Here is a 22,451-nt window from a genome sequence, read left to right as displayed (position 1 = left end):
GTTTGTCGAGAAGTCTCACTACTGTTGTGCTTGCTTAGTTTGAGTCTTTTAGTTTCGGGTGGAAAAACGTAGAAAACGACATTCATAAATTTATTGACTTAAATCCATAGTCGCAGGATCGGCGGGGCAGGTCCTGTGAATTGGCCAGCCAGATCTCCTGACCTTACCTCGCCAGATTTTTTCTTATGGGGTTATCTAAAAGATATAGTTTATCAGGAAACGCCTACCACTCGCGAAAACATGATGCAAAGAATAACAAAAGGTTGCGCTGCAATTACACCAGATACGTTATCAAGATGTGTGCAGGGAATGACAGTACGAGTCAATAAATGCATCGAAATTGGAGGCATCACTTTGAACATTTGATTTCATAAAACGGGGAGATGCAAGGGATTTACGGTCAACAAGAAGGCAGAAAGTGAGAGGTGAGGGGACTCACTGGAAACAAGCACCCCGAAATTCATTCACTTGCAAGTATTTGAAAATGATCAACAATGAAACGGATCAAATCGTTCGTTTTCAGGATCACCAAATTTTAAACGGGAATTGGTTCGTCTTTTCCTCAGTTAGTCTTTTAATTTGTTTACTCTGTGAGTTAATGAGTTCACTCGTAGGATGTTTAGTTAGTTAGTTAGCTAGTCAGATGATTTGTTTGATAATTATAAGTTGTGTGGCCTCATGACCACGAAACAAAAAAAAACTTATCTGAATCTGCTGAAAAATTTAATATTTGGGTCAACATTTGTAAAACTCTAATTCCTCTCTCTAAAACCCCACCCTATGGGGAGAGGGACAGAGTTTTAGTTTTAGCGAATCAAAATTTACGAAGTAAGTAAGTATTTTTTATTTATCTGTAACCGTTTTCCACGCAAAAATGACAAAATGGATTTTCTTGAATTACAGCGCCAACTACCAAGAATAAAAAAAATGTTAAAGACAAAATGTACGTAGTTTTTTGTGTATAATCTGATTCTGCAATAAAAAAAATGGGTGTTCCCATTTGAAATTTTAAAGTTGACTCCCACCCGAGCCTGAAGCGGCTGGGTTGGCAGGCTAATTTTAGCGCCAGCAGATGTCCCCCTCGAAAATAATCGACTTTGATTCTGCACATTTTTTCGCGTGAAGCTTATTTTTCGAATTATTCTGGTTTGTTAATTTAAAATTTACACCCTGTATATTACCCTCCATCTTTCACTGTACAGTTATTCATTTTTGAGTTCTTACTATGACAGAGTTGAAGAAACGATACTTGTCCAGTCATCGACGTCTAGATCCGTAGGACCAAATTGAGGAGCATATCTCCAAGGTCATGGAACGTGTCAGAACATGAAATTACAACATAAAAGTAATAACAGATAAAACAAAATATTTATGATTCCGAAAAAGTAAATTAAATTTACGTCACTTTAACTCATTTGAGTAGGAACGTGCTCATAACAACAAGAGCGTTGCACTGTTATCTGATCAGTGAATCCCATAGCGAACAGATCGTGGTTAAGAACTTCAAAAAGCGTATTATTTTGAGTTGTGTAGTTTTTTAGCATTGAAGTCACAGACTGAAATGCGATATTTCTGTTTGTGTCTCTTTTGTTGAAGAAGATAAGTGTATAACGGTGAGGTATTTTGGACTGCGGCAGTTTTGAAGAATCACTTCAGGGAATTTCGAGTTATGCCAGTTTTAATGAATAAACCGATGTGTTCGATTTCTGTGCTTTGGCCATTAGGAATTCCTTATTTTCTAATTTAATTGTTGTTATTCTTCCTTAGTAAACAAGATACTTTTGATTAAAATATGAACTGTATTATTTGCGATGCTGTAGTGTTGAAATTTTGGCTTCCTTTTCTATAGATCTTTTATTTTTTTTCTCTAACGTATTCATTTACGTCGGTTTTGAAGAAGATATTTTGAGTTGTCCCTTTTCAGGAATATACCCATACATGTTATTTTCTGCCCCATTTCCATGTAGAATAATGATGTTATTATCAGCGCATTCGCGTGTCATACTGCATGACAATATAGACGAAGGACATTCTGATACTCTGGAATGTATTAAAGGAAAATAAGCCCACGAACCAAATTCAGGTGATGAAGTAGCAAAGGAGGAAAGTAATAAAAACTTAATGAGCTACATTGTCATAGAAATGCGTCATCCATAATTAAATCCCTTAATGAAATAGGGTCAGTTGTCACTGCTACCAGTTCTGAAGGAGACAGAAGTGACACTTGCGCCATTGCATGTAGGTGAGAAAGTAGACAGGTTAAAGCTTATTCTACTCACTTTATTTTGCCTGAAGGATTTTCAGCATCTCATCGATATAAACATCATGCCAAAGAACTATTATGGTTCTTACTACAAAGACGTTCTCAGTATTTGCCGAATATTTGAACTGTTCATTATGATTCACTCATTTTAGCTTTAAATAACTATTAAACTTTTGCAATGCAAAACGATACTGTCGTTTGAGTTACTCCTCTAAGTTTGTGAAATGTTTTTGTTAAATATATGTTATTTCCAGAAACGTAAGAGTCTGTAGAGATGGACATCAAAAACCTATCAATCAAGACCTATCCTGCACAGTACGCGACTTAATTAGAAATCAGGCTTTATTAATAAGCATGTGTAGACGTTTTATACTAGGGCAGTGACAGAACTCTAAATAAGCAACAGGTGTGTGTCTCATCATAATGATAAAAGTGGCATAACTATAAAAAAGATAGCCCTTGCGGTTAATGTTAGCAGAAACAAGAACACCATTTGAGTCTGGTGTTATATCCATTCTCGTTAATGCCGATAAAATTGTCTGTCTTAATAATGTTTCATTGTTGTTTCATTGTTGTTGTTAATAATGTTTCATTGTTGTTTCTTGATTTATGGAAAACATTACATTTGACGTTGTGTCAATTTTGTAGCGAGAGTCCGATGACGTAGATGTAAGGAATTAATTACACGGTGGAACCAAGACCAACAGGAATATGCTGCAAACTGGAAGAAATGAATTCGTCTCCATAATTTTGAACTGGAAGGTAGCTTGTAGCTACTCTAACATTTGTAAAACTTGTAAGACTAAAAAAGGATGGACATTTTTAAGTCATTATCCTTTCGATTGATGCTGGCAACCATCTGTTCCTAACTCGTGGAAATCTTGCCATCTCTCAATTTTAACTTTAGGTCTTTTTCAAATAATTACAGCAAACTGAGGGGGGAAAGGAATTGGGAATACTGGAATGGGAATTACTTTTCGACACTTTCCTTATAATCAAGGATATATATATATATATATATATATATATATATATATATATATATATATATATATATATATATATATACCAAGGGTATATATACAGGGTGTTACAAAAAGGTACTGCCAAACTTCCAGGAAACATTCCTCACACACAAAGAAAGAAAATATGTTATGTGGACATGTGTCCGGAAACGCTTACTTTCCATGTTAGAGCTCATTTTATTACTTCTCTTCAAATCACATTAATCATGGAATGGAAACATACAGCAACAGAACGTACCAGCGTGACTTCAAACACTTTGTTACAGAAAATGTTCAAAATGTCCTCCGTTAGCGAGGATACATGCATCCACCCTCCGTCGCATGGAATCCCTGATGCGCTGATGCAGCCCTGGAGAATGGCGTATCACAGCCGTCCACAATACGAGCACGAAGAGTCTCTACGTTTGGTATCGGGGTTGCGTAGACAAGAGCTTTCAAATGCCCCCATAAATGAAAGTCAAGAGGGTTGAGGTCAGGAGAGCGTGGATGCCATGGAATTGGTCCGCCTCTACCAATCCATCGGTCACCGAATCTGTTGTTGAGAAGCGTACGAACACTTCGACTGAAATGTGCAGGAGCTCCATCGTGCATGAACCACATGTTGTGTCGTTCTTGTAAAGGCACATGTTCTAGCAGCACAGGTAGAGTATCTCGTATGAAATCATGATAACGTGCTCCATTGAGCGTAGGTGGACGAAACTAAAATGAGCTCTAACATGGAAATTAAGCGTTTCCGGATACATGTGCACATAACATATTTTCTTTATTTGTGTGTGAGGAATGTTTCCTGAAAGTTTGGCCGTACCTTTTTGTAACACCCTATATATATATATATATATATATATATATATATATATATATATATATGTGTGTGTGTGCTCTAGCAAGATGAACTTTATTATTATATGGGTTCTTATTTATTTACTGTTTTTCATCAGTCTTCTCTCAGGTTTGTTGTGACCAGCCACGATGTCCGCTTCTGTCTCTTCATCTCAGAACTGCAGCTACATTCAGCGTCCTCAGTGGTCATATAGTTGATAAGTATTTTAGAATAAAACATTCCTTCCTACAGCTGCAATCACTGGACAAGGGTTACCGTTCTCTGCCTGTGGATCACATTCATTTGCGGGTCACTGTGAAATAGCGAGGTTTTTGCATATTCTCGTCTGTTCTGTTGATTTCAAGCACATGATAAGAAATACAAGACGCATGGACGTCAATGGAGAGGGAAAAAACAGATAATTAGAGATGGAAGGGAAAATTAAGTAAAAAAGTAAAGGCTAGAAATTTTTGGAATTTTTTGTTTATTTGCAGTAACGCACGCGCTGCGAAGACCGCGGCCGGAGAGAGACCATGGATCGACAGTCCACCTGAAACACAAAATACCAAAGAATATGTCTGTAGTTCGGAGAACTATACTGTTCTCTTACATTGCACGTAACACCTGTAAGTCGATTCTATAACCGAGTGCGACTTAATTCCTCTCCAGTACAAGACAATGTTGCATACAAAATGCAGTAAATGCAACTAGAAGAGAATACGTTCAGATGAGAAAATACTGAAGGCCATTTAGTGACCTCTGAAAGAGACAGAGAATGGAGAATGCTGAAATATGTCGTTATTTTGTCAGATGTTGGACATTCTTACTGTCAACTGAAACTGAAACTCTAATGGGAATCAACAAGTGTGACACTGAAAATATGAAGAATATCGAATTTTGCGGCAAAGTAGAACCACTGTTTGTATTTGTCGTGCAGTGATTTTTGTAGACCATTTCCCTTATTGTCACAATGAGTTTAAGTCTTACATCTAGGTGTGGTATTAAAAACAACCAGTCTCTTAACAACTGGTTTGTGCTAAGGGAATAAAGTTACCAGTTTTGTTACTATTTTAAACGTGTAAAATGGCTTTCAGAACTTTTCCTAGTTACATATTTTGGGTACTGTTTTACGGAACATGTATTGTGATAGCACCTTACCTTATTCTATAATCCTATTCTGATTATATCATCTAGTTTCTTGTGGCAGCTAGCGTTTCTTCCCTGGAATGGATTCATTTCTGAGATATCAACAAGTGCTAAGTGTGGCTCTGTATGGTGTGGTGCTGCCTATCCAAGATATAGCCCCCCCCCCCCCCCCCATTCCGACTCTGTACCCTCCACATCTTAATTCAGGGCAATATCAGCAGACTCCCTCTCCCAAATTTTGGAATCCATCGTAAAATACATTATTCCCACTCGACTTTAATCAGTCCTCTTGACCGGATGATTTTTAGTACACAATTATAAACATTTTTTCTCTTCATCTCTTCGCTGTTTATTAATATTATATTCCATGTACAACACCTGCATGCTATTTCTACGAAACATCGCACTTTCTAAATAGATTCAATGCATACATTTCCCCCCCACCCAAAACGTTGTCGTATGTTATATCCAATCACACAAGCAGACCTCCAATAAAGCGTCATTAACATAATCTTTCCTAATATTCGCTTGCGAAGTTTGACTCATTCATTTCCAGACCAGAGTTTCCGACCTGAAAACTCATTTGCCATTCTCCATCAATTTTTCAGAATGGTTGTGTCACCAACACGTAATCACCCTGCACGTAAAATTTCTCTATAGAGTCCTCTGGTGCCATTTCTCTGTTGTATCTAGAGATACATCCAATTTTAATTTACGAAGTATGGCTGGAATCGACCTAATGATGGAACGTCTTACACGATGTTCAGTGTGAAAGGGAAACGGATAACTGCTTCAAACAAAATGTTGTCTGAAATGTATTTTTATATGCCCACTAAATCGAGAAGCCTCAAATTCGTCTGGTAGGACACTCCGTCCGATGATATTTACTCACGGTGACAGGAAAACACAAAAAAAGTCCACTGTAACGTCACAAATCGGTTTCAGTGTGGAACCGCGTTGTTATCACGGCTCCATCATAAAGGCCTATAGCATGTCATCCCCCAAGAGCAGCTCTTATTTGATACGGACGCATATTTACAAAATATAAAATACTTGTGCTACGTAACGGTTAGTTATTTCTGCTGTGAAACACAACTACGTTATCGAAGTCACTATCAAGAAAGGATGAATTCAGTTTGATACCACAGTACACTCTGCTATCCTTTAAACCTATTTTTTGTGTGTATTGACTATCAAGCAGCGTAATTAATGTCTTTTCTAACCAAATTTAAGAGAGAGAATAGTGGAAATCATACTTATTTTCGGATGTTTGAGCGAAGCGAATACAAGATTCCGTTCGAATTTTACCAGCCAAATGAAGAGTGGGAAATGGACAAACGGAGTATCAAATTAACCAGTGCTAGGTCTTGACTTGAAAACATTTTTAATTGTTTGAAAGTAATCAGTGTAACTAAGAAAAAGTTAACTTGTAATACGTCGGAAAATTGAAATACTTCACGAACAGCTACGTAAATGGCTCAAATGGCTCTAAGCACTATGGGACTTAACGTCTGAGGTCATCAGCCCCTAGACTTAGAAGTACACTGCTGGCCACCGTAAATGCAACACCAAGAAAGACAAGAGGTAGCACAACAAGATTTATTTTGTAGATAACATGTTGACCAAGTATCAAATGATTACGTTTACAGACGTCTGTGACATGTGGTTCCTGCCAGAATCAGTAGCCAGAGTAGCCGCCATTGTTGGAGATCACCGCTGCCACATGTCTCGGCATTGAGTCAAAGAGACGTTGGATGTGTTCCTGGGGTACAGCAGCCCAAGCAGCTTCCACACGTTGCCAAAGATCATCTGGTGTGGCAGCTGGGGATGTAATCTGGGTCACTCGTTGAGCAACCATGGACCACATGTTTTCTATCGGCGAAAGATCCGGAGAGCGAGCCGGCCAGGGAAGCAATTCAATCTGGTTATTGACGAAGAACCTTTGGACAATGCGTGCCACGTGTGGTCGCGCATTATCCTGTTGAAATATGGCTGTGGCCAAGCCCTAAAGGTAAGGAAGGACAACTGGCTCCAGCACCTCGGATATGTAGCGTCGGCTATTTAAAGTACCGGCAATGCGTACTAGAGGCGTGCGACAGTAATATCCAATGCCGCCCCATACCATAATACCCGGTGCAAGACCAGTGTGGCGGTGCATAATGCAGCTGTCCAGCATCATCTCTCCACGGTGTCTCCACACTCGAATCCGACCATCGTGGTGCTGCAGACAGAAGCGTGCCTCGTCAGTAAAGACAACGTCATTCCATTCTGCCGTCCACATCCGTCTGTCATCACACCATTGGCGACGGAGACGTCTGTGGTTCTGCGTCAATGGTAGACGAAGCAATGGACGTCTTGCGGACAGACCACTCTGCTCTAAACGGCGTCGAATGGTACGCGCAGACACTGGATGATGCGTTACAGACGCAATGTGCTGTGCTATGGTTCGGGATGTCACTGAGCGATCCGCCACTGCCATGCGCACAATTTGCCTATCAGCACGTGCAGTGGTGCACCGAGGTGAATGCCATCGACCACGTCGGTCCGTCGTACCCTCCTGCATCCAACGGTCACATATCCGCATTACAGTTGTTTGGTTTCGTCCAACACGACTAGCGATTTCTCTGTATGATAATCCACAATCTCGGTAAGCCACTATCCTTCCTCTGTCGAAGTCGGATATTTGATCAAAAGATGTTCGCTGTTGTCTACGAGGCATAACTGATCGTCTTGTGAAACAACCACAAGGTAAACACACGTGCCAAACGTACACTCGTCGAAATCGCCAAGCCTTAAATGGCGCTATGAGGTGGCGCCACAGGCGCGCGTGATGTGCGTCTGCACTGAAATTCTAATCAGTTGCATATCTCATCGCTGCAAACCCATGGTGTAAATTTCACTTGATTCGGATGCTTCCTTCAGGGTGTTGCATTTGCGGTGGCCAGCAGTGTACTTAAACCTAACTAACCTAAGAACATCACACACATCCATGCCCGAGGGACGATTCGAACCTGCGACCGTAGCAGCAGTGCGGTTGCGGACTGAAGCGCCTAGAACCGCTCGGCCACAATGGCCGGCGCTACGTAAATGAGGAGACAAAAAGTTCATATCTTCAAGGTGTAGTATTTTGTGTAACAAAAGTTGCATCAGTGTATCAGTGTGATATTTGATTTCTAAAACGGTTTCCTTCGAATCAGGTACTAAATTTGGGACATTTCGAGAACAGCAGACACTAGGAAGACAAATGAGAAGTCAAACAGTTTATCTTTTCAAGGCCTGTCTATTTTGGGCATAGAAAGTTACATTGGTGTGTTACTTAACTGCCAAAATTTGCTTCCTGATAATCAAGTACTAAATTCAGGCCGTTTAGATAACAAAATACGTTAGGGAAGCAAATAAGGTGTCAATAAGAAAACGCTTTGCAAACAAATCTTGAAAAAAAGGAATGCTTGGAAAAGCGGTCAAATTTTCTGTGACATGGTTTGCCTAGAAGTAATAAATAAAACATTTGAAGTGCTTTTGAATAATGACCGAAATCCTGTACAGCAAACGAGGTGTGTCAAATGTTTCTCTATTCTATTTTCTTTCTTACTTTTAGACTAATCATTTCACAAACATTTGACCGATTTTTTCAATTTCTTAATTTTCTAATATTCTACTTGTGCTTGTTAGTTAGTTACATGTTTCATATATCACTGAACGATGTTAATCAGTTCACAGGATATGCATACATGATTAGTTTCAGTAGCTGGCTAAATACTAGCAGTTTTCAAGTTTCTAAATGGCATACTGCACTAATTCAACGTTAATCAACATATTTTCAAATGGTTCAAATGGCTCTGAGCACTATGGGACTCAACTGCTGAGGTCATTAGTCCCCTAGAACTTAGAACTAGTTAAACCTAACTAACCTAAGGACATCACACACATCCATGCTCGAGGCAGGATTCGAATCTGCGACCGTAGCGGTCTCGCGGTTCCAGACTGCAGCGCCAGAACCGCGCGGCCACTTCGGCCGGCTCAACATATTTTAGACATACTAATGTATCTACATTAAAACTGGTTTTCTTAGAGGCAATCAGTTTTTAAATAAAAATTCGTCCATGGAATAGAAGGAGTTGTCCAGAAGAAATAATTTTATGATTAAATTTGCGTTACTACATATCAAAACTTGATATCTATGGCAAGTAACTTCTGCTGTTGTAGTTGGGAATATCGCAATTCTTCTCAAATTGAGATGGATTACTCACGTTGAATTTCATCAAGTGAAAGTGCAGTTAAATGCCAAATTCTCTGAATAGCAAATTTCCTTAAAATAAACTGTTTTTATAAAGGAATGTATTGTTAGCATTAAATTTTGTTTGAAAATAGATCTACTGCGAGGCTATTGCGAGCATTTACTATTGCCTGAATAAATATTTATAATGCATGTCCCATTGTTATAATTACTTTCTTCTTTACTGCATATACTGCCCGTGTAGCAGAAAATTTACCGAAAGTATTATCGCACATAAGATCAGTGAAAGAAAATGAGCAAAGACACTTAACTTAATTAGCTCCATATTCTCAAAGTTAACAACTATTCTTAGAGCAAAAAAGCTTAGAACAAAGTTTCTTACCTTTTTAAGTAATCAATATTTATCGCCAAAAATTCAATTATTTGCCTTATTTATTACTTTCTGCTGCTGTACCACCTGTATTCATTGTAATGTACAACATGCTTGGAAATTATTTGACGTTTTAATATGGCTCTATATCTTCATCTACGGTGAACAAAAATACGCAAGTTTGGCATCATGTTACCTTCTTCCAAATAGTTTCGCAGTCGGGTTCTGTGCTAACCTCATCAAATACTACCGTGTTGTTAAAAATACAGTTACAAATACACCCACATCTTCGGCGTCCACCTTACGTTTCCGATATAACTGCAATTGTAATTTAAAATTTCATTGCTATTAACAGCTGCTTATAGGAGGTTTCCATCACTAGCGTTTATAAGGACCTTACCAAGGAGGATCTTCAGTTAACTAATACTCTATTAACATTCTTTTTCTTCTATCTGCCAATACGAATACTATTCTTTGTAATCAATAGAGTTAATATTTTTCCTCTCGGAAATCGGAGCATATTATCAGGTCTCTGGAGGGTTTTCTCTATTTTAAAACGCCCGTTCTTTCCAACACACTTACTCTGTTACCCTAGTAGCTGCTTCCTACACGTATTGTACCCATGACCTATTAAAAGGGGTAATACGTTTCTCCACCACATAGCAGAGGTCGAGAAATCCTCAGCGCAGATCGCCACTGAATTGCCTGAATCTGTTATTTGAGCGCCTCATTCGGCTCCAAAACAGAGGACTGCAGTTGGTTCTGGGAACGATGCTGAGATATGCTAGCTCTACTTCCATCGCAGGCACAAGGCTAGCTAAGTTGACCAATGCAGTTCGCCATCTGCAGGTATAGAGGATAGCCTCTAAATTCAAGCGGTAGGCATCATCCCTGACAACATTTGCTACTACCTGCAGCCAGCTGCACCAGGTACGCTCTATAGCTGTTGACAGTAGCTTTGGACGAGATCCCCTGGAAGGCAAACAGAATGGTCACTGACTTCCTCCCGAACTGCCACCTATTTCCCAATGATGCTCCTTCTCCCGCATAACGTTGGAGTTCTCAGTGACCATGACACCCAACCTCTTCTCTTGTCCAGGCCTTCACGACGATCAGCCCCAGTCCCAACAGACGAGGCGTCCAGAGGGTGAGATGTAGTTTCAGCAGTGGACAAGACCTCAGACCTATTTTTAAGGTGTAAGGGACAGCCGTGTGGCCACTGTCCACTTTCGTCTTCTGGCCAGAGATTCATGACCCCACCACTGTCCGCCATCCACACTCAGGTGAACGTGGATCGGCCATGTCGACCATATCGGAAGGCACTCCGTTATTAGGGTCCCCAGCAGACGATATAAGCACGAGAAGCACCAAAAGTTTCGTCTCGGGTGTCTCGAGGCCATCCCAGATCATCACAGCTATCTCAAGCCCGTCAAACATGTCCAGCACAGTTTCCAACAGTTCGTGGACAATCGCCAGTTTCAGCTGTATCCGTCCACAAGACTCACAGACCCCCTCCATCTTTAATCTACGTTCTTATTTACAGACAGTACATAAAGTATTTCCTCTCAAGCTTAAAAAAGAAACTCGTAGAATCGCAAATACTGTGCGTCGTTGATTATTGTGATCCTATCCACCAATGACTTTCATATGAGAGCTCACTTCGGCAAGGACTTGTGTATGATACATTTGTGATGCACGCTATTTCGACTAATTACCTCTCCCTATCAACGGTCATCATGGCGTAGAAATTATCGTACCCAGCGTTTGCTTCATCGTCTTCTCAATCATTGCACTACTTTCTATTTATCTTCAACCTTTACAGTACTAGCTGAACAACACAGCCGAAATATTTGTTCCCAACAAAGTAAAATCCCCTCTGTACCACTACACACATTGCCTTGTTATCTAAATCATTTTCTGTATAAGGAATCCGACTTTGGAACAATCTTCCTCAAAATATTAAAGACATTAAAATTGATTTAGACTTCAAAATTCAGTTAATGACCCACCTTCTACTACAATAGCTATCTCTTGTTGCAGCTCACTCTCGTCAAACCTCCGTCCCCCACCAATTTTCTCTCCACTTGTCTACAGAGTTCTCTATTGAAATTCTCTCCTTTTCTAGCAACCACTGTAACGTTCACTTCAGTGTTCTCCTCTTCCACCATCTCTTACACTTCTAGTAACAAACAAGGCTGCAAAAGTGCTAAACTAATAATATAATTCTTAATGCCTCCATTGTTTTATCATTATTATTATTATTTCTATTAACAAGGCAAATTATTATTACTGTGATTGTTCTGTAGTATTTTTTGTATGTGTTGTTCCTGGTCAGATGCAAGACCGTGTCTTGAGGACCTAATGTGTTCAGGCTAAATAAACAATAAATAAATAAATATAATCCTGAACCAAGCAGGCGCCTGATGCAGTCTGATATCACTATGCTACAACGTCAGCTCACGCAATACAGAAAAGTTACTAAACACTAGTCATCACAATTAAACACAAAAGTACTCTTCACTACTTCGCAGAAGCATGTGACAACGAAGGATAAACTAAATGCTGTATAAAAACAGATACTTCTAAGGCAACTGAGGGCTGCAATCGATTCGACGCCTCGAGCTCTACTCGTGAAAATCTGAATGAACTGTGTGTTTCCAAAATTTGAAGCAAGGCTAAGGTAAATTTGGAAAAGGTATAATGCTTCAAGGAGAAGAATTGAAAACTTTGACGTTTAATATATGGTATCATAATTATCTGAGGCAGAAAGGACTTGGAAGATCAGTTGAATGGAATGGATAGTGTACTGAAAAGAGATAAGATGAGCATCATCAAAAGTACAATAACACTAATGGAATGTAAACAAATTAAATGAGGCAATGCCGAGGGAATTAGATTAGGAAGTGAGACACTAAAAGTGATGGTGGCTGAAGTAACGAGGATATAGCATGCAGATTGACTACACCACAAAAGACATTTCTGGAAAACAAGAATTTCTTAACATTGGACATACAACGAGGTGACAAAAATCATGGGACAGCGGTATGCACTTATACAGATTACGGTAGTATCTCGCACACGAGGTATGAAAGGGCAGTGCTGGAGCTATCATTTGTACTCAGATGAGTCTTGTGGAAAGGTTTCCGAAATTATTATTGCCACACGACGGGAATTAGCAGACTTTGAACGCGGAATGGTAGTTGCAGCTAGACGCACGGGAAATCCATTTTAGGAAATCGTCAGAGAGTTCAATGTTTCGTGGTTGACAGTGTCAAGTGTGTCTGGCAGAATACCACATTTTAGCCAGTGCCTCTCACCAGGGACAACGCAGTGGCCGACGGTCTTCCCTTTGTGACCGAGAGCAGTGGCGTTTGCGTAGAGTTGTCAGTCCTAACAGACAGAGTGAAATAACCGCAGAAATCATAGTGAGACGCATGACGAACTCATCCGTTAGGACAATACGGCCAAATTTGGCGTTAATTTGCTATGGCAACAGACGACCGACGCGAGTGCCTTTTCTAACGGCACGACATCGACTGCAGCGCCTCTCGTGGGCTTGAGACCATATCGACGGGACCCTAGAGGACTGGAAAACCGTGGCCTGGTCATAAGAGTCCCGATTTACGTTGGTAAGAACTGATAGTATAGTTAGAGTGTGCACAAACCCCACGAAGCCATGGATCCAAGCTGACAACAATGGACTGGGTTCTCTGTCAGACTGAACCGATCATTGACTGGAAATTGTTATGTTGGGCTACATGGAGAATATCCGCGTTCATTCATGGACTTCCTGTTCCCATACAGCGATAGAACTTTTGTGGATGGCAATCCGTAATGTCACAGGGCCGCAGTAGGTTACGGTACACTTGTTCGCCCACTGCTTGAATACTGCTCACCGGTGTGGGATCCGTACCAGATAGTGTTGATAGAGAAGATCCAACGGAGAGCAGCGCGCTTCGTTACAGGATCATTTAGTAATCGCGAAAGCGTAACGGAGATGATAGATAAACTCCAGTGGAAGACTCTGCAAGAGAGACGCTCAGTAGCTCGGTAGGGGCTTTTGTTGAAGTTTCGAAACATACCTTCACCGAGGAGTCAAGCAGCATACTGCTCCCTCCTGCGTATATCTCGCGAAGAGATTATGAGGATAAAAATCAGAGAGATTAGAGCCCACACTGAGGCATACCAACAATCTTTCTTTCCAAGAACAATACGAGACTGGAATAGAAGGGAGAACCGCTAGAGATACTCAAGGTATCCTCCGCCACACACCGTTAGGTGGCTTGCGGAGTATAGATGTAGATGTAGATTGGTTTGAAGAGTAATCTGGACAATTCAAGAGAATTATTTGGTCATCCTGATCGACTGACATGAACCCCATCGAAAATTTCTGGGACATAATCGAGAGGTCATTTCGTCGACAAAATCCTGCTCCTGCAACACTTTCGCAATTATAGACTGCTATAGCTGAAGCATGGTTCAATATTTCTGCAGGGAACTTCCACCGAGCCGGCCGTTGTGGCCGAGCGGTTCTAGGCGCTTCAGTCCGGAATCGCGCTGCTGCTACGGTCGCAGGTTCGAATCCTGCCTCGGGCATGGATGTGTGTGACGTCCTTAGGTTAGTTAGGTTTAAGTAGTTCTAAGTCTAGGGCACTGATGACCTCAGATGTTAAGTGCCATAGCGCTCAGAGCCATTTTTGAACTTCCATCGACTTGTTGAGTCCATGCCATGTCGAATTGTTGGACTACACAGGGTAAAAGGAGGTCCAACAAGATATAAAAAGTATCCCATGACTTTTTCACCTCAATGTAAATTTGAATGTTGAGAAGCCTTTTCTGGAGGTACTTGTCTGGACTGCAGCCATGTGCAGAATTAAAATGTGTATAATATCGTTATAGACAAGATGAAAATAGAAGCTGTATGAATGTAACGCTGCAGAAGAATGTTGAAGATTAGATGAATACGTCGAATAATTAATGTAGAGGAATAGTTAGAATATGGCGAAAAGGAATATATTGCCTGACTTGACTAAAAGAAGGTTCAAATGGTTCAAATGGCTCTGAGCACTATGGGACTTAACTTCTGAGGTCATCAGTCCCCCAGAACTTAGAAGTACTAAAACCTAACTAACCTAAGGACATCACACACATCCGTGTCCGAGGCAGGATTCGAACCTGCGACCGTAGCGGTCGCGCGGTTCCAGACTGTAGCGCCTAGAACCGTTCGGCCACCCCGGCCGGCGACTAAAAGAAGGGATCAGTTGATTGGACACATCCTGATGTGTCTAGGAACAGTCAGTAGGGTATCTGAGGGAAATATGGGTGGAAGCTGGGGGTGGAGTGTTGAGGGTGGGCGAGGGGGGGTTGAAGTAAAAATTATAGATAGAACCAAGGCTGTACTGCTGCAAGCAGGTTCAAAAGGATTTAAGCTGCGACAATTACCCAGATATGAAGAGAGTTATGTACGATAGACAAGTGTGGGGCCGCACAAAATCACTCTTGGGACTGAAGGTAATCACTGCAAGAAGAAAAAAACCAAGTCAACTGGTGCAGAACGTGTCAGTGGTTTTTCTGCAGGACAGAGGAGTGGATAGTTGCGTCAGTGGAGAAATCTTCGATATAACTTACTGGTGAACTGTTGCTGAAGACCCGGTCTTGAGAAGTGTAGCCAGCTGTAGGCGAGACAGTCGTGGTTGTGTTGACACGGATTTGCTCTTCCACCACGGTGCAAGGTTCTGCGTGCACCACGACACGCTAGTCTACACACTGGATACTCTTATTCGGCTTAGTTGTTGGAGCCGCAGCGGCAAGCGGTCTTCGGATTAGTCAGGAATCCCTCGATGCACATTTCAGTTGATGGCAGATGGTCGGCCGGTTAGCCCCTCAGCTACGATTTGGATACATGTGCACCACCACAGCACTGCAGGCCAGGGAATGGTTCAGGACTGTATAGGACATAACTAGCGGTTTCTGAAAGTGTAGCCTGTCAAGGGGTGCCAGCTGAAGGCGAGACAGTCGCGGCTGGTGTTGACACGACGTTTCTCTTCCACCACGGTGCAAGGATCGGCATGCACTACACGCATACCGCAACGCGTCATGTCTACAGACTGAGCACCGAGTGCGATGCAGGTCTGCCTGTCCCCTCACCCACCCTTGACAATATTTCCACTATGACCGAGATCTCGTTGGCCATATAACTAGGCAGACCTTCGCACCGGGACAATCGAGATCTCAACCGAGCTGATGTGGTCAGACCGACCGAGACTGTAGGGCCTTGAAAAGGAGTAGGAGTAGGAGCAGGAGTTTTTGGAGCATGTTGGTACGGATACCGCGTGGTCCGCACTTCGTTTGCTCGGTGTTCGGAGCGAAATGTGGGAGAGGACGTCCGTGGACTGGGTGAAGTGCGTTCTGATGTATTTGTTGGTGAGTAAAACCACGGAAAACCCCACCCGGCGGTACCCGGGAGCCGGACTGAGAGCACAGGAAACCGCACTGGCTCTCCCTTCCAGCACAGTGTACTCTCCTGTAGCGCGTGCGGCACTGCGTTCGAGGTGACACTGGATGATCGAGTGCGAGGAGAGGACAACTCGTCTCTATGGACGATCAGGACCACAAAGGCATTCTTAGGGGAGGTAGCTCGAATGTCGAACAGGTCGACAGCTTTCAACATGGTTCTTCGAGCAGCTTTCCGTCTCCAGACTCGACGCCTGGCCGAAAGTCATGGCCAGACCTCTTACATAAACTGAGGAGGACAGCTGCTAATACGACCGCCAGTATTACAACGAGGGGTACTACTGGAATGGGGGCAACTAACTGGATCTTTTGAACGATATTATCTTGTGAGTGTGGTGGAAGGCCTGCATTGCTAGCAGTGGTGGTAGTGGTGGTGGCGCCGGTGCTGGTATTTTTTGTGGCACTTGTTTGAACGTCGCAGTATACTCTGAGACGCGGCCAGTATTTGTGGAGGTCCTGGGTAACTTGACCACAAGGCAGAGCGGCATTGCCGCGTAGATCCAACCCACGCAGCTTCCGAAGACGCCTCAGCAGTTGTGGGTCGAAACTGGTGAGCCCACAGTTCTGCAGGGAGAGGTGTTCCAGCGACTGGCTGCGGAGGGCAACCAGCTGGATTTGTGGATTATCGTCCAGGACCAGCTTATTCAGTTGGTCGTTGCAAGCGATGCTATCTTCATCAAAAGATTCCAGGCTGCAAAAGGAAAGAAAGAGTTTTTCTTAGCTGACAATGAAAGAGAGCAGTCTAGGATATTGCGGCAGTAGTCAAAAGCGTGAGATTTCGTACGAAGGCTATTTATAAATTAACCTCCGATTGTGTGTTAAATATACTCATAGCTTCATCATATTAGCATAGATGGAAAAGGTGACTTTGAAGATTCAAGTTGCTTCATTCAGTTCGCTGTGGCCTTCGCCAGTGTGTAAGCTGCCAATGATTGAAATGGACGGTTTTAACACTTGTCCCGACAGTTACGAGGTATGTTCCGTCATTCGCTTCCCGCTGCAGAAAGAGTCAATACTACCGAGATTCGTCATCAGTTTTGCAGTGTGTAGGGCGCCGGCGTTTGATGGTTCCATGAGAGAGCACTGCAAAAAATTCAAGGCTCATCGCACAGATCTGCTTGATGAAAGTAGTCGAGAAAGGCATTCACGGGTGACTAATGAACATACTGACGAAATTGTACATGCGAGGTTAAGATTAACTTTCCGAAGTTTATCAAGATGTGCCTTAGATTTCGAGGAAAATCCTTTTCAATAGTATCACAGAGAGATTAGGTTAACACAAGTTTTCGGCACGGTGGGTACCAAAATGACTAAGCGATGTTCGCTAAACTAAAAGAATGGGTTCGGCTTTGATATTCTTTTAACTCTACGAGGAAGGGCAGCAGGAATTTCATAGCAGAATCGGGACTAGCGATGAGTCGTGGATGCAGTATGTGAACTCTTTCTCCCGATAAGCCCAAAAAATTCAAGGAGACGCTGTCAAACCGAAAACAGGGTTACAGTTTTTTTTATGGTAAAGTAACTTTGGCAACAGATTTCGTGAAAGTAACGCGTGAGAATACTGTGACGTCATAGGTTTGTTGCGACATACTTGCGAAACTCCTTAGGTCAAACCAAAACAAGCGGCGTGCGATGATTGCCGAAAGGAATTAAGCTGCTTCACGACAATGTGCGACCCTTACTGCGAACCGAATTAAAGGAAATCTCAAACTTCTTGGCTGGGATACTTTCTAACATCTGTTCTGTTGGCCTGACATAGCGCAAAGGGACTTTCATCCCCTCCCCAAGATGAAGACGCGGCATGCTACTCAGTACTTCACGATCGACTGTGAGGTCAAGGATGCTGTAAAGAACTGGCTGAAGCACCGGACGGCACCATCCTTTGATGCAGGTATAATGAAGCTGGTGCCACGGTACGACAAATGTTTGAACTTGGATGGCAACTGTGTGGAGAGGTAATGGGAACATGTAAGTGCAGATTGCTTACAAAAAAGTTAACTGTTTTAAAAAAAGAGTCGATCGTAGGTTAATCTACGAAAAGTACTCATATAATGCGGAGGTAGACAGTACATGCGGTACCAAAGTTGCTCGTAACGTTTGCCAATGTTAGCTTCATTCGCCCTTTAACTATCGAAATGTAGGCTCCTGATACAACTTTTGGAACGGTATCGTGCGCTTAAATGGCGAAACAGTCACGGTCCTGCGCTTTGCCGGGAAATGGGCTGGCCTGCCCAGTTTTCCTCTGGCACCTACTGAGTCTCTCTGTGTGTATGTATAAGGCAGTTTTTCAATTTTATAAGTTTGGTAGATTCGACTGGTGGATTCCGTAGAAATGTTGGAACACGTGAGGCAATACTGACCATACGACTTACCTTAGAAGAAAGATTAAGGAAATGCAAACCTACGTTTCTAGCATTTGTAGCCTTAGAGAAAGCTTTTGACAATGTTGACTGGAGTACTCTCTTTCAAATTCTGAAGGTGGCAGGGGTAAAATACAGGGAGCGAAAGGCTATTTACAATTTGTACAGAAACCAGATGGCAGTTATAAGAGTCGAGGGGTATGAAATGGGAAGCAGTGGTTGGGAAGGGAGTGAGACAGGGTTGTAGCCAATCCCCGATGTTATTCAATCTGTATATTGAGGAAGCAGTAAAGGAAACAAAAGAAAAGTTCGGAGTAGGTATTAAAATCCATGGAGAAGAAATAAAAACTTTGAGGTTCGCCGATGATATTGTAATTCTGTCAGAGACAGCAAAGGACTTGGAAGAGCAGTTGAACGGAATGGACAGTGTCTTGAAAGGAGGGTATAAGATGAACATCAACAAAAGCAAAACGAGGATAATGGAATGTAGTCGACATAAGCCGGGTGATGTTGAGGGAATTAGATTAGGAAATGAGACACTTAAAGTAGTAAAGGAGTTTTGCTATTTGGGGAGCAAAATAACTGATGATGGTCGAAGTAGAGAGGATGTAAAAAGTAGACTGGCAAGGGCAAGGAAAGCGTTTCTGAAGAAGAGAAATTTGTTAACATCGAGTATAGATTTAAGTGTCAGGAAGTCGTTTCTGAAAGTATTTGTATGGAGTGTAGCCACGTATGGAAGTGAAACATGGACGATAAATAGTTTAGACAAGAAGAGAATAGAAGCTTTGGAAATGTGGTGCTACAGAAGAATGCTGAATATTAGATGGGTAGATCACGTTACTAATGAGGAGGTACTGAATAGAAGTGGACAGAAGAGGAATTTGTATTACAGCTTGACTAGAAGAAGGGATCGGTTGGTATGACATGTTCGGAGGCATCAAGGGATCAGCAATTTAGTACTGGAGGGCAGCGTGGAGAGTAAAAATCGTAGAGGGAGACCAAGAGATAAACACAGTAAGCAGATTCAGAAGGATGTAGGTTGCAGTAGGTACTGGGAGATGAAGAAGCTTGCACAGGATAGAGTAGCATGGAGAGCTGCATCAAACCAGTCTCAGGACTGAAGACCACAACAACAACAACAACAAGTTTGGTAGTCATTACGAATTTAAAATACGAGTTCCATCTCCAGTATGAATACACGGATACGCTTTCCCAGCGCAGTAATTCATGGTGTACACCTGGAAAGACGACGTCGATTTTCATCTGATGACGGCATATGCCACCTGGGGGACAGTAGATGTGCTGATAATGATTTCAACGTCGTCCTCTAACAGATATCGTAGTGGCATAGCTACGAGAGCGTCATCTGTGTCTGCGCTTTAATAGGGAACGCTCACAGAAAGAAGGCTCATTGTGGTGCAAACGTGTTGAGCCGTAGTTGTGTCCGGCTCTTCGAAAGTCGCGCCAGGCGGAGTGCTTTCGCCTCGCGTCTAGTGTTTGCGGTGGCGCTTGCGGTTTGGCGCGCTGTTTGGATCGCTACTGCCCTCTGGCGGGAGGTGGAGCAAGTGTACGGTCGCGTCACGATCGAGGAGTACGTACTGGGCGGTGACCGAGAGAGGTGGTGGCGCGAGCGAGGCCCTGTTGTTGGGGGTCGTCAACTGCTCGCCACGTGCTTTGCCCGACCTCTTGGCTGTCAGGGGCTAAGTCTGCCTTACCCGCATGTACGTGGCTCATGAAGCTTAGAAGCAGTGGTGCAGGAGATCTGCGCGCGGGACCGTATGTCTTCTTATCGGCCGTTGAAACCACTGACAGCGGTTGGCTCTGACGAGCATTTGGAAGTGCAACGTGTTCCCTGCGCTGTGGTGGAGTGTGAGAAGGGGGTTTTTCAAGTTCTAGTGAAGTGTGTGAGTTTCTTCACCAGTGGTTTTGTTGGGGTCTTCCCACCACAGTTTTCGTTTGCCTGTCCGTGGGAACGTGGTAATTGCTTCTTGGTCGGGCCGTTTCATTCACACCTAGATTGAGTGATTTAGGGTCGGTGTCGCGTGTCTTTGTGGTTCGTAGTCCTGGGTAACTCGGAGAGGTGGTGGCTTGTAATGGAAATTTTTGGGCTGATCTGCTGTGGCCCTGTAGACCACTAATAACTATCCCGCCTATTGTGATTTGGGCCCCTTTACACGTGTCACTCCCTCACCGGCAACTATTTTAGCTTTACTACAAACTAGCTACTTAAAGGTGTTTTTTTAAAGGAATTGTTCTCTTATAGATATAACAAGTTTAAAATCTTATGATTGGGAAGTTGTTAACATCATACCTTTTATATCCTTTACATAGAGAAAATTTGCCAGCTATTTTTATTTGTGTGTGAGGAATGTTTCCTGAAAGTTTGTCCGTACCTTTTTGAAAGACCCTGTATATAAATCCTACTGTTGAGAAGTTGTTAACGTCATACCTGGCAATCTCCTTTTCATAAAGAAAATTTGTCAGCTATTCTAAATTGTTTTTGAAATTTTTTTTTGTTAAAATGCCAGACTTAAAATTTTTTATTGAGAAAGCCTTTAAAATAAAAAGATAACCGTAGCAGTGTGTGTTATTACACCCCATGGCCCCTACTTCCACGATATCGTTTTTGGAATAACATGTGTACTTGAGTTGTTGTTTGTGAACCGCCCTAATTGATAGTTCACATGCGAAGCAAGAAGTCAACCGTACGAAACGAGTGAGTTTGAAAGGGGTCAAATTGTAGCCTACTGAGTGACGGGACGGTCCTTTCGAAGAATTGCCACACACCTAGGACGTGCTTTGTCAGTTGTGCGACGATGCTGGTATCAGTGATCAAGTGAACATTCTCACACCCCTAGGCGAGATTCCAGACATTCGCGCAAGACAACGCCCGCCAGGATCGTCGTATTGCAAGGGCGGCAGCAGCAGCAAAAAAAAAAAAAAAAAAAAAAAAAGTTCAAATGGTTCTAAGCACTATGGAACTTAACATCTGAGGTCATCAGTCCCCTAGACTTAGAACTACTTAAACCTAACTAACCTAAGGACATCACACACATCCATGCCCGAGACAGGATTCCAACCTGCGACTCTAGCAGCAGCGCGGTTCCGGACTGAAGCGCCTAGAACCGCTCGGCCACACCGGTCGGCCAGCAGCAGCAGATTGCAAAGCTACCACAGCACAGGTAACAGGGCTTGTGAGCCTAGACATGTGAACTCGAACTACTGTGAACTACTTGTTAGCAGTGGGACTACTGGAACGCACACCTCTATCCCGTCTTCCACTCACGCCGCAGCATCGACGTGCACGGCTCGACTGGCGCCATCAGAGGAACACTTGGAAGATGGAATGGTGCGCACTGATCTTGAACGTTGAGAGCAGATTCTGCCTGCACACAAGTGATTGTCGTTTGAACGTACGACCTCGACCTGGTGAGCGCTGTCTCTTAGTGCGACCAAACCCCAGGCCTTATGGCGCTCGGATACCCGAAGCGGTTAAGGCGATCGCTCGTGTAAAGCAGGGTTCGAGGTCCTTCTCTGACACAAATTTTCACTTGCCGCCCGATTGGCCAATAATTTCGTTGCATTTCGTGATACAACAAAAAAAAATTGAGGTCACATACTTCCAGGACAGCAAATGAAAAAAAAGAAACATACAAATTGATTTGAACACAGGTACTACACTGAGACCTTGTGCCCTTTTACACTGCGCCAGCGCTT

The 22,451-nt window shown here is 42.7% G+C and overlaps 1 protein-coding gene across 2 annotated transcripts in view; it reads right to left on the bottom strand.

The window, feature by feature from the left end:
- Nucleotides 1-4,575: 4,575 nt before the first annotated feature.
- LOC126198533 (reticulon-4 receptor-like) overlaps nt 4,576-22,451 on the bottom strand; it is a 44,927-nt gene continuing 27,051 nt past the window's right edge. Inside the window, exons 3-5 of one of the 2 annotated variants that reach the window (XM_049934931.1) lie at nt 15,490-17,065; nt 15,304-15,379; nt 4,576-4,658 (exon numbers count right to left, since the gene is read on the bottom strand). In XM_049934931.1, coding sequence (XP_049790888.1) covers nt 16,525-17,065 — 541 coding nt within the window. In that variant the 3' untranslated portion in view covers nt 4,576-4,658; nt 15,304-15,379; nt 15,490-16,524. The remainder of the gene's footprint in view (nt 4,659-15,303; nt 15,380-15,489; nt 17,066-22,451) is intronic. The other variant, XM_049934930.1, reaches the window with a different exon arrangement.

Source organism: Schistocerca nitens, chromosome 8, assembly GCF_023898315.1.
Source record: "Schistocerca nitens isolate TAMUIC-IGC-003100 chromosome 8, iqSchNite1.1, whole genome shotgun sequence".
Lineage (NCBI taxonomy): Eukaryota > Metazoa > Arthropoda > Insecta > Orthoptera > Acrididae > Schistocerca > Schistocerca nitens.
Note: the sequence above shows the minus strand (reverse complement) of the source record. Positions and strands in the feature narration are given on the sequence as shown.